The 12,396-nt window shown below is 48.9% G+C and overlaps 1 protein-coding gene across 2 annotated transcripts in view; it reads left to right on the top strand.

The window, feature by feature from the left end:
• Nucleotides 1-12,396, top strand: part of LOC143836723 (interleukin-6 receptor subunit beta-like) — a 40,291-nt gene that overhangs the window by 21,332 nt on the left and 6,563 nt on the right. For both annotated transcript variants that reach the window (XM_077336260.1, XM_077336261.1), the window contains 4 exons: nt 2,415-2,516; nt 5,152-5,298; nt 7,543-7,683; nt 9,436-9,532. In XM_077336260.1, the coding sequence (XP_077192375.1) occupies nt 2,415-2,516; nt 5,152-5,298; nt 7,543-7,683; nt 9,436-9,532 (487 nt within the window). The remainder of the gene's footprint in view (nt 1-2,414; nt 2,517-5,151; nt 5,299-7,542; nt 7,684-9,435; nt 9,533-12,396) is intronic.

The raw sequence follows: 12,396 nt of genomic DNA, 5'->3' as shown, positions 1-12,396 counted from the left end.
CATTGGTTCTGGTCCGTCCCTCTGGGGCAAGAGAGAACAACTCTGCTAGATCCTCTACACAGCAGCCTTTTAAATATTTGAAGATGTTTATCAGATCCCCTCCCAGTCATCTCCTCTCCAGGCTAAACAAACCAAGCTCCCTCAACCTTTCTTCATACGTCTTGGTCTCCAAAATCCTCGCCATCTTTGTTGCCCTCTAATGGACACGCTCCAGTTTGTTTGCATCCCTCTTCAACTGGGGTGCCCAAAACTGAACACAATACTCCAAGTGAGGCCGAACCAGAGCAGATTACAGTGATACTATCACCTCCCGTGATCTGGACACGATACTCCGTTTGATACAGCCCGCCACCGAGTCACACTGCTGACTCATGTTCAATATATGGTCAACTAAGACTCCTAGATCCTCTTCGCACATACTACTGAAAGACAAGTCTCCCCCATCCTATACTGGTGTAAATGGTTTTTCCTACCTAAATGCAGAACTTGACATTTGTCCCTACTGAATTTCATTCAGTTAGCCCACTTTTCACGCCGATCAAGATCATCCTGTATTCTGATTCTGTCTTCGGTTGTGTTTGCTACCCCTCCCAGTTAATATCATCTGCAAATTTAATAAGTACCCCCTCTAACCCCTCATCCAAATCATTTATAAATATGTTGAACAACACAGGCCTCAGGACAGATCCTTGGGGTACTCCACTTGTCACTCTTTTCCAAGAAGATGCTGAACCATTAACAAGTACCCTTTGGGTGCGGTCTGTCCACCAGTTATCGATCAACCTGACAGAGTTAGGATCCATACCATATTTTACCAACTTGTCAACAAGAATATCATGTGGAACCCTATCAAAAGCTTTACTGAAATCGAGACAAACTGTGTCTACAGCATTCCCCTGATCCTGCAAGGTAGTCACTTTCTCGAAAAAAGAGATAGGGCTGGTCTGACATGACTTGGCTTGGTGTAGTGGTTAGGAGTGCGGACTTCTAATCTGGCATGCCGGGTTCGATTCTGCACTCCCCCACATGCAGCCAGCTGGGTGACCTTGGGCTCGCCACAGCCCTGATAAAGCTGTTCTGATTGAGCAGTCATATATCAGGGCTCTCTCAGCCTCACTGACCTCACAGGGTGTCTGTTGTGGGGAGCGTTAGCCGCTTGGAGACTCCTTCGGGTCGAGAAAAGCGGCATATAAGAACCAACTCTTCTTCTTCTTCTGATTTCCACCAAGCATGCTGTCCTGCAGCAGCCGTTTTGTTACAGCCATTTTGGGGCTGCACCCACCACACTGTGCCAGAATTCCAAAGGAGCCTGTAAGCTCAAAAAGGCTGGGGACCCTCGCTGTATAGAAAAGGAAATCATCCAGATTCTCCCCCACCCCACCCCGCTTCTCTTTCTTCCTGTGCTTCTATTGTGTCCCTCCTGTTGACACTGAGATTGGAACCAGCTTGGGGCAGAGACCTGCCTCTTTTGTTTATGCTACCCTGCACGCATTTATTTCAATTATGCTCTTTAAAAAATCCTTTTTTATTACGTGCTTCCTCCTTTCCCAAAGGGTGAGGTCCAGCATCAGCTCCACAGGAATTTTTGGAAGAGAAACAAGGTGTCTTTGTGGTATTTCCTGTGTTTTCTAATCTTGTTTCGAGTTCCTACAGAGCAACAATCGAACCTCATCGTGTCCCCCGCTAAATATTTTCCTCTCTACCTTCAAGCTGTAATGGCATGACTTCTTGTCGTCTGCCACTGTGCCTGGTCTGTCACAGACTGACCCCACCTTTAGCTCTATCAGACCTAAACAGCTAGGTGAGAGGGAGGGCAAACACATTAGGGGAGGAATGCAAATTAATGTTATGGATTCCTTTTGATATAGATTATATAGATTTGTGGAACACAATTGAGAACACAAATACAGATTTGTGGAACACACTTTAGACACAGTCTGTCTATGGTTTATTTTTAGGTCAGGCAAAATGTATCTTGAGTTCATTGTGGCACTATGTGTATAGTTATTTCTTTGTCTCTCAAAGTAACCTTGAGTTTGTCAAAAGCAGATAGCTCCTGAATGTAGCATCCCTCCATATAAAGGAATGTATTTTTTGAAACAAAGAGCGAGAAAATTGTAATAAGATACATAGCCATCCCTGATAGGTCAGATTGTACGCCCTTCGTTGTTGACCTGATTGGTCAAAGGGACAGTGAGGGAGTGAGTGTCAGGATACCTCATGATGACGTATCAAGGTCTTAAAAATAAGCTGCACTGATGCAGACTTCAGGGAATGCTCCAGTTAGCTTTCTCTCCATGCTTGCAAACATGTATCCTAAATAAATCCTCTTGCTGCTTAGCTGTCTTTGTTGTGGTCTTGTAAATTTTACACTGCCAGATCCATAACACTTTTCTTTCTTTTTTTCTTTGCAGAGGCCATTGAGGCAGGGTTCCTCTACAATGTGGAGATCTTTGCCCTCACTGACGGCCATGTCTGGGGCTTCGGTTCAACCACAGCTTTCTCAAAACAGATTGGTAAGTTGGGGGAGGGCAGTGCCACTTGTGTTAGTGTTAAGAGTGTTGGGCTAGTACCTAGGAAACCCGGCTTCAAATCCCCAATCCTGCCATGGAAGATGCCTGGATGACCCAGGGCCAGTCATACCTGCTAACTACCTCAGAGAGCTGTTGTGAAGATAAAATAGAGGAAAGGAGAACAGCATAAGCCACTTGGGGTCCCCATGAGGAGAAAGGCAAGTATAAATGGAATAATTAAATACTTAGATCTGGCCTATCACATATTCTGGAATCAATGAAAACAATCAGTGAACACATTCTTTTAACTGTTTGAACAAAGGTTTAGTCCAGTGGCACCTTGAAGACCAGAAAAATTTAATTCTGGCCCAGCCCAACAAAGTGACCGTTATGTGGTCCTAGGGGCACACAGGAATGCACCGGGCATAGGATGGAGGCTTGCACCGTGTCCTTCCTGGGTGCTGGCCCTCTTCCCCCTGCTGGATCTTGAGATCCAGCCCCAAGAAGCTGTTAAAGAGCAGCAGATTCTAATCTCAACGTCCAGGACTGATCCCCCCACTGCCCCTCTCTGTGCAGGCAGCTTGGTCATCAACCTCCATTTGGGGGCCTTCAGATCTTCAGGAAGAACTGATCTCCAGGCACCAGTTCCTCTGGAGAAAACAGGTGGAGGGTAGAAGGAAAAAAACAATGAAGAAAGAAAGGAGGAGGAGGAAGGAAACAATAAAGAAGGGAGGGACGGACGGACGAAGGAAGGAAGGAAGAGAAAAAGAAAGGGGAAGGAGGGAGGAAAGGAGAAAAAACAAAGGAAGTGGGAAAGAGGTAGGGAGAAGACAGGAAGGAAAGAGGATGAAGGAAAGAAGAGAGGAAAAAGGGAGGACGGAGGGAAGGAAGGAAGGATGATAAAGAGAAGGAAAGAGAAGGGGGATGGTGGGAGAAGGAAGGAAGGAAGGAAGGAAGGAAGGAAGGAAGGAAGGAAGGAAGGAAGGAAGGAAGGGAGGGAGGGAGGGAGGGAGGGAGGGAGGGAGGGAGGGAGGGAGGGAGGGAGAGGAAGGACTTGTTAGGCTATGTGGAGGAGTGCCCGAAGCTGCCCTGGGCCCTATGGGGCCTTTCCCACCCCGCTGAATGGGCATGGGCTGCAGAGAGGCTGCTAAAAACTGCTATGGGCCCCAAAGGGCTGGTGGGAAGCCTTTCCAGGGCTTTCCACGCCCGCCCCCCCAAGTTTGGAAGGCCACAGAGAGGCCTCTACAGCAGGGGTAGTCAACTTGTGGTCTTCCAGATGTTCATGGACTACAATTCCCATGAGCCCCTGCCAACAAACGCCTTCAGGCTGGCAGGGGCTCATGGGTCTTCCATGGCCACCCCAGATTGGGTTGGGCTATGGAGAGGCCTCTGCAGACTGCTGCAGGCTCTGTTGGGCCAGTGGGCATCCTTTTCCAGGCCTCCCACCCCTACCCCCAGGATCTTGGGTGGGTGGCCATAGAGGCTGCCCTGGGCTCCTTGGAGCTGTCCTGCGGCCTAGACTCTGCCTCCCTCCCAGCCACCTTACTCTCTGGCTGGCTTACTTTCAGGAGGTGGGCCAGCACTTCTTTCAGGTGGGAGGCGGTCAGGGGCGGGGCAAACATGCCATTGGCCCTCCATGGTCAAGTGGGGGCTACACCTACAGACGACCAATCAGGTAGGCAGTAAATCACCCACTTTCGTTAGCCTTTTATTATATTGGAGAAAGCTGTAACAAGTGAGTTTGACACCTCTGGTATGTCTGATGCCTCTGGTATAAAGCGGCTTACACTGTTCTCCTCTCCTATGTTTTGTCTTGTTAACAACCCTGTAAGGTCTGAATGAATATGACAGCCCCAGGTCACCCAAGGACCAATGCCCAAGCTTATGCCTTGAATAAAAATTTGTTGCACTTCAAGGTGCCACTGGACTCGAGCTCTGTTCCTCTAATGTTATGAGTGGCGAAAAGTGGCTGTGTTACAAAACTTAACTGTAATTCACATAAAGTGAAATCCTAAAGCTCTCACTTGCCTTGCTGAAATCCCTAAATGTCCTGAGAACACAGAATGTTTTGATGGCCTCAGTTACAGTCCCTTAAACTGTCTTCGTTTTCAAAAAAAAAAAAAATCCTGTCTCTCAGAATTCCTGAAAGAATAATAAACAATTCGTTCTTTTTTTTAATAGGGGAGAGAATAGAATTTTAATGCTGCTTTTGACTTTGCAGCCGGAGTGATTCTTGGTAGTTTTAAAAGGCTGGGATTTATCGTGCCCTGACAGGAAAAGGTAAAGTCAAAGTACTGCAAAGTCAAAGTACTTATTCCCTCAGAACATCATTTTTCAGTTGAAAGAGGTCAGCCAATCATACGCCATGCCTTACAGGCCCCACCTACTTATTGTAAAGCTTGGGGAGCAATAGAGGAAGTACCAGTGGGAACCTTGGTGTCCCGAGCACCATGTTGGGGAACCCCGAATTAACTGTTCCAAAAGAACCTCTCATGAAAGCAATGTCTATCTGTGACCAAGTTATGCTGCTTCGTGCTGTCTGCTCTCAGATCTTGAAGCTTGAGTTGAGATCTCAATCCATGGGAATGAGAAATGTTCAGAAAAAAAAAAACAACCTCCTTTTTCGGCTGTTTTCCAGCTCCTCGGAGTGCCCCGATGTTAAATGTCGTCCATATCTGGAAGTCCCAGGTGGAGCTGCAATGGGACCCGATCCCACTGGAGGAACAAGGTGGAGAAATTCAAAACTACACCATCTGCTACACGGAAGAAGGGAAAGATGAGCAGTGTGAGTGCTCATCTGCTGCAAAATCATTAAAGAATGTCAGGAAGTCCTCTGTAAGCCAGGCCCTTAGACTTACAGCCCCCACATCTCGTATCAAAAAATGGGGGCATACCTATGGAGCCTCTGATGCAAATCCCAGTCATCAAGCAAATGGCATGGATAGGGGAGGGCTCATGCACAGAATTGGATTCCTGAGAACGTCAGTTTATGTATTTTAAGGAAGCAAGTTCCTTGCCACTTTGGCAACCAAAAATATACTTGGAAGTGTCCACTGCTGAAATTTCATAAGCCTGAGCGGGAGTCTGAATAAGATTTCTGGTGACTGGGGAAAACTTGTAGAAGTCTCTGCAGAATGCAACATTTGCTGAATGGTGGTGTAAAGTGCCTACAGGAGCCAGCCTGGCAGCTTCTGATTTGGCAAGCTGGATTTAATCCCCCACTCTTCCTCCACCTGCATCCAGCTGGGTGACCTTGGGCTTGTCACAGTCCGATAGTTCTGTTCTCACAGAGAGCCCTGTCATTTCTCTCAGCCTCGGCCACCTCACAGGGTCTCTGTTGTGGGGAGAGGAAGGGAAGGTGATTGGAAGCTGCTTTGCGACTCCTTTGGGTTGTGAAAATCAGGGTATAAAAACTCTTCTTCTTCTTCTTCTTCTTCTTCTTCTTCTTCTTCTTCTTCTTCTTCTTCTTCTTCTTCTACAAGCCGCAAGTAACTTACAGCGCCCAGGTAAGGCAAGGGTGTCTAGCTCTTTTGTTCCAAGGGCCAGATCTGATGTCCATGTCACCTTATCAGCCCAGGCCATGTGTGTCATAAAATGTAATGCCAGGGATGAGAGATACGAGGACATTATAGAAATAATGTTCTAGGGCTGATGCCAGATGCACCTGGATGCCATGGACAATATTATCTACCTTGGTTTTCAAGGCAAGGAATGTTTAAAGGTGGTCTGCCATTGCCTGCCTCTGCATGGTTTTCCTTGGTGGCCTCCCATCCAAATACTAACCAAGGCCAGCCCTGCTTAGTTTCTGAAGTCTGATGAGCTTGCGGGGGTCTGGGCTGTTCAGGTCAGGGCAGTTGCTCCCCCCACATGCAAAAGGAAAGAAAATGTTTGTGTTGCAGAACCAGCTTTTATTGCATAAAATCGGGGTAGCCATGACGAAGATGTTGGTGTTTTGGATATACCAATGTTGACAGTCTTTAAACCAGTAATTGGAACAACAGTAAAGACAACAGCAAAATCAGAAGAAGAAGAGTTAGTTTTTATACCCCACTTTTCACTGCCGGAAGAAGTCTCAAGGCAGCTAACAATCGACTTCCTTTCCTCCCCCTACAAAGGCACCGTGTGAGGGACGTGGGGCTGAGTGAGAGAAACTGCTCTGTGAGAACAGCTCCAACAGGGCTGTGACAAGCCCAAAGTCACCCAGCTGGCTTCATGTGGAGGAGCAGGGTCATGACTTGTTCCAATCATACTGAGCAGAACTTCAGGGTGGGCCAGGACTAAGATGGGGGCAGGCTTACCAGGAGTGGGAGGGAAACCCAGCTGATGTTGCAGTGGTGTGTATATGTCACTTTCAATGTGCCCTGGAAAATCTACTTCACTTTCAATGTGCAGTGATGTCTGGCGATGCTTTGGCATTTGGGCAAAAACTCTATGGAAAATTTGGCACTAGGCCATAGGCCATCGCAAAATCAGATACAATAAAATTATTAAAAACAAATGCAGAATAAAAATTACACTTAACCCATACATTCTGCTCATTTGACCCAAGGCCAGCTTGAATCTTTCTTTTGGCCAAAGCAAAGGTGGCAGCCCTTTGTGTCACAAGTGAGTCCATATCAGAAAGCAAATACCTTAATTTATCAAGAGCTGAAGAAAATGCCCCTGGAATAACATCACTGCAATGTTGATTGAGCCTCCTTTTCTGTGTAAGTCCAGCTTTGCCACCACATCAGCCCTCTGGCCAGTTGTGGGATGGGGAGCCTGGTACAGCAGGGGTAGTCAACCTGTTGTCCTCCAGATGTCCATGGACTACAATTCCCATGAGCCCCTGCCAGCGTTTGCTGGCAGGGGCTCATGGGAATTGTAGTCCATGGACATCTGGAGGACCACAGGTTGACTAGCCCTGTGGTACAGGACCCCGGCCTTCACCAGAGGGTTTGGCGACCTTAGCCTGGACCCAGGTAAGTCTTCCCATGGCCATCAGTGTCTGGTTGTCTCCGGAATAATCACTTCTCCCATCTGCCAGCAGCAGTGGTCTTGGACAGCTCCGCCCATCACTACCTCCTTGAGGGCTTGGCCCCTGGCGTCCTGATCCAGACCTACATCACAGCCACCAATGATGCGGGAAGCACCAGCGGGGGTGTTCTCTCCATCCGCACCAGGAACGACGGTGAGAGAGGATCCCATGGGTTAATCAAGACTATGAGACCCAAAGGCCCGCTGTTTCCATCCAGTGCGGTGGCCCACTTTTCTTTTCAGATCCAGTTTTAAGTCAATAAACAAGTAAAGAGAGGAAAGTTCAAGCAGTAATCTAATAAACGATACATCGATGTATTTTAAGAGAAAGTCCCAGAATTTATGAGAGCCGGTTTGGTGTAGTGGTTAGGAGTGCAGACTTCTAATCTGGCATGCCGGATTTGATTCTGTGCTCCCCCACAGGGCAACCAGCTGGGTGACCTTGGGCTTGCCACGGCGCTGATAAAACTGTTCTGACCGGGCAATATATCAGGGCTCTCTCAGCCTCCCCCACCTCACAGGGTGTCTGTTGTGGGGAGAGGAAAGGGAAGGTGAATCTAAGCCGCTTTGAGCCTCCTTCGGGTAGGGAAAAGCGGCATATAAGAACCAACTCTTCTTCTTCTTCTTCTTCTTCTTCTTCTTCTTCTTCTTCTTCTTCTTCTTCTTCTTCTTCTTCTTCTTCTTCTTCTGTTCAGCAAATTAGTAAGCTTCACCATTGTGGCATATGCTTATAGTTTCCCCAGCCACATATCCAGATCTGGTCACTCTTGCTGCTTCCTTCATGAAGCAACTAAGAGTCTAGCTGCAGTAGGCACATGGGAAAGAATTCCCTAGCAAGTAATGGCAAATTCTTAGGACATACTCCTAATAACACACATTTTGGGTCTCATGGAAACTGCATTTTGAGTATTCTCTGCAATTTCTCAAAAAAAATTTATTTTATTTTTTGCCAACTTTTCAATCAACCCCTGTGCCTGTGCTTTTAATGGTTGCTTCTTAGCAGGTGACGGTAGTCTTTCTCACAAGTAACAGTTAATGCACACTCAATGTGTGGGTTCAGCAATTCTCAGGGCATTTCCGCACATCAGAAAAAATAGCATTAAGCCAGCTGAATGGCATAGTGTAGCCTCCAGGCCCCTCCTCACCTTTTTGCTGTCTTGCTTTCGTCTGCTGCCTTTTTGCGCTTCTCACCCTCCACAAGTGCTGCTGGAAATGGTGGAAGAGAGCAACGCGCATTACACGCGACTCTCTTCTGCCTGTCAATCAATCCAGGCAGCCAATCCCCTTTCTCCATGCTTTAAAGGTCCCGTAATGCCCACGAATTTTTTTTTAATTCATAGTTCTCCGTTTAAATGCCTATGCATACAACTTTTAAAAATCTCATTCCTGATTTGGGGGGCGGACTTTAGAGAGGCATGCTTTGTGTTACCACTTTTTTTTGGGGGGCGGAATTATTTCTGGCATCACCTGCATGCTTGTCCGCCTAGTCATTGTTCTAGGATGTAGACCTTTTAAAAAAGAAATCTTTGGGAGTCAAAAGGCAAGAAATAAAACACTCTCCAGCCTTGTGCTCCTTTAATGCCGGCTGGAGCTTCACCCAACTCCCCAACCCCAGTCAAGCCCGACAGAGACTCCATTGGAACAATGCAAATGCAGAAGGGTGGTGTTTAAAATAAGGAAAATGGAAGGCTGTAGATATGGGTTCAAATCAACCAGAATTCGGGAAGATTTACAGTGGAAAAAAATATGTGAGTGCAGACTAGCTCCTGGTCTCACCTCCTTCCTAAAACTGCTTGGGTGGGGGCCCCTCCACCCATGGGGATCATGCTGGGGATGAATATTCTCATCTTGCTGTGTCCTCCCAGCAACTGCAGTCTCTCTCTCTGTCTCTTTGCTTTCTTGACAGACTACATGGAAGCCAAAGTGCTGCTGTCGGCTGTTTGTGTGGGATTCCTTCTCCTCCTCTTCATTGGGACCTTGGTCTGCCTCTGCAAACTGCAAGTGTATGCCCATAGGCTTAGTGGCCTGCTCTTGGCCCTGCTCCTCCATCTCAGGGTTTCTGTCACCAATACCCCCCCTCCCAAGTCCCGGCTGAGCTCCACCATCTTGATTTCGAACCCACCGGCCCCTGGAGAGGGACGGCCCACTGTGTAGGGCAGCAGGGGGTGGCAATTTACAGTTCCAAAGCCCTCCTTGGGGGATGATGGGTAAAACCATTTTTGGTCTTCGGTGAAGCTTGCTGGCTTTTCAAATATACCAGCTACGTGCCAGAGACGGCGGCCAGGTCTATCCTGGCCCCTGACAGGGGGTGGAGTGGGGCTGCCATATTCATGTTGTGAGCCTTGGAAAAGCAGGGACCTCAACAGAGGGCAGTGTCAGAGAGTCCAAAAGCTTCCATTCTCTCCAGGGCCATTCCCCCAGTTGTCCATATTCTCCGGATCTCCCTTGGATTGGTCTCTGGGGAGGCAAATTGTTTTTGCGCCTGGCCATCCGCACTAGTTGTCTCTAGGGTTGTGTGATTCAACAGCCGAAGTGGCTGTTCCCGCCCATAGCGGCCAGCGAATTGCACAACCCTAGTTGCCTCCTAGTTGGTGCAAACTTAAATGGACTCCGGGGAATGGTAGAGGACAGGAAGGCCTGGAGGATCATTGTCCATGGGGTCGCGATGGGTCGGACACGGCTTCGCACCTAACAGCAATAAAGTTGCCTCCTAAGGCAGATCCCGAGGATAGGCTTCGGTTCCTGCCCTTTGCATTAACCTCAGATTGGCGATCCTCCCAGAGCCGTGGGAACACCATCCCATGCCCCCCCTTTTTTTTTCTCTCTGCGCATGTGCACTAATGCTTGATTGATCTATCGCAAATAACGGGAGACATGAATGCCGATTGATTTGCGTGGGCTCCAGTGAAATACATTACAGTAGGAAAAGAGTTGCAAAGAAAACATGGAGTGGATTTTCCATTGCAATAAGACAGACTACTCAGGGCCTGGAATGATAGGTCCCACAGTGGAGTGACAACCCCTGGGAGTTCCATGGGGGATCTAGGACTGGAATGACCAGACCCAGAGTGATACTCCCAGGAGCTTTCATTCTATTCTGAGATAAGGTGACCAGATTGTGAGGGACCTAAGGTGGGACATCAGGGGCAGGGGGGCAGTGGTGGCGGGGGGGCAGCAGCTCCTGCTCAGTGGCGGCAGTGGGGGGGGGCAGTGGTGACTGTTCCTGCTTTGCAGCGGCTCCTGTTAAGTAGCGGGGTAAAGATGGGAAGAGCTGCTTTGGCAGCGGCAGCGGGTCCTGCTCGGCGGCAGTGGCAGGGGGTGGGGGCAGCGGCTCCTGTTCGACGCCGGGGGCACTCTCCTCCTGTCCCCTCCACCCCCGGCTTTCTCACCTGCTTCCTCTTCCTGGCCATGTGCGCTGGCAGCAGGAAAGCCCCGGGAAGCAGGCAGCCAATGAAACCAGCCGTCTCCGAGCCAGGCCATCCCACCTGCCTTCCCACTGGCCACCGGTTTCGGGGAAGGGAGGATGGAGGCCTCGCCAGGCCCCGCGCCAGACTGCCTCCTCGATCCCAGCCACGGTCTCCCCAACGTGGCAGCCAGGCCGGCAGCGGCCTGCTCTCTGGCCAGCTGGGTAGGCGGAACAAAGTGGGGAGCAGGGCGGAGGCAGCCCTCCGGCCACCCACCCCATCTGGGCTGGCCCGCAACGCTGGGGGCGGGGTGCAGGTAGCTGTCTCTGGCTCCCTAGGGCTGGCCGCTTTGCCTCATCCTGCACCGCCTTGCCTTGCATCGTGCCGCCCCGCGCTGTCTCGCCTGTTCAACCTCGTTTCACCTCGTGACAGGCTGGGCACCCTTGCGGGACATTTGCAGGGAACATGGTGGGACGCGGGGCAATTTGCCTGGAGGCGGGGCAGTCCCGGGAGATGCGGGACAGATGGGCACCTTACTCCGAGACCTGTCATTCCAGGCCCTGTGTAGTCTGTCTTATTGTAATGGGAAATCCATTCCATGTTTTCTCTGCAACCTTTTTCCTACTGCAGTTTATTTCAATGGAGCCCATGCAAGTCAATTGGCATTCGTGCCTCCCCTTATTTCCAATAGGCCTTCCAGCATTAAAATGTCAATCATTTTAGTACATCCTGCGAGGGGGTGGGGATCTGTTTTAAAACCTTCAGTAGCGCTTGGAAGCATGCATGTGTTGAGATTGTTTGGAGTCAGGGCTTGTTTTTAACAAACGGGGTTCTGTTTTGAGAGGGAAAAACATTGCCGCCAGATTGATCTATCTATGGCAGAAGCGAAAAGTTTAAGGTGATTGTTCAAAGAGCGATGTCATCTTTCCTCTCCCCCTTCACCCACTAATCTACATAACTAAAGGGATTTCCACAGAACAGGAATGACCCTTTGTTTCCAGCTCAAAAAACAGGAAAGGGAGAACTTTTGGTTTTGTTGTCCTTTTTTTTTTTTTTTTTAAGACTGACCCCCATCACAGGGAAGCAAGGAAATCTGTTTTAAAACCTTCTGGTTAGCAGCTTGGATAGCGACCATATGTCCTAATGCAAAATGAATTTTTTTTAAAATAATAGCATAAAGCTGGGTAGACTTGGGCTTCCAAGGCAAGGGCAGGGAGAAAAGAGGAAAGCAATTTGATTTCAGGCCAAATGCACTGGATTGCCGGAATTGCCACCCAGTAGGGGAGACAATTCGCCGTTTTTCCCAACTGCAAAAAACAGCGAGATGGCTGCTTATGGCGGCATTCACACCAGATCTGTGCCTGAGAAGCCCGATTTTTGTGCAAAGACAGGAAATTACTGCGCAGCCGGAAGACTGTTGCAGCGAAATTGTCTGTCTTTGCAGCATCAGGACAAGGGAACTG

This window comes from Paroedura picta, chromosome 4 (genome assembly GCF_049243985.1).
Source record: "Paroedura picta isolate Pp20150507F chromosome 4, Ppicta_v3.0, whole genome shotgun sequence".
Lineage (NCBI taxonomy): Eukaryota > Metazoa > Chordata > Lepidosauria > Squamata > Gekkonidae > Paroedura > Paroedura picta.
Note: the sequence above shows the minus strand (reverse complement) of the source record. Positions and strands in the feature narration are given on the sequence as shown.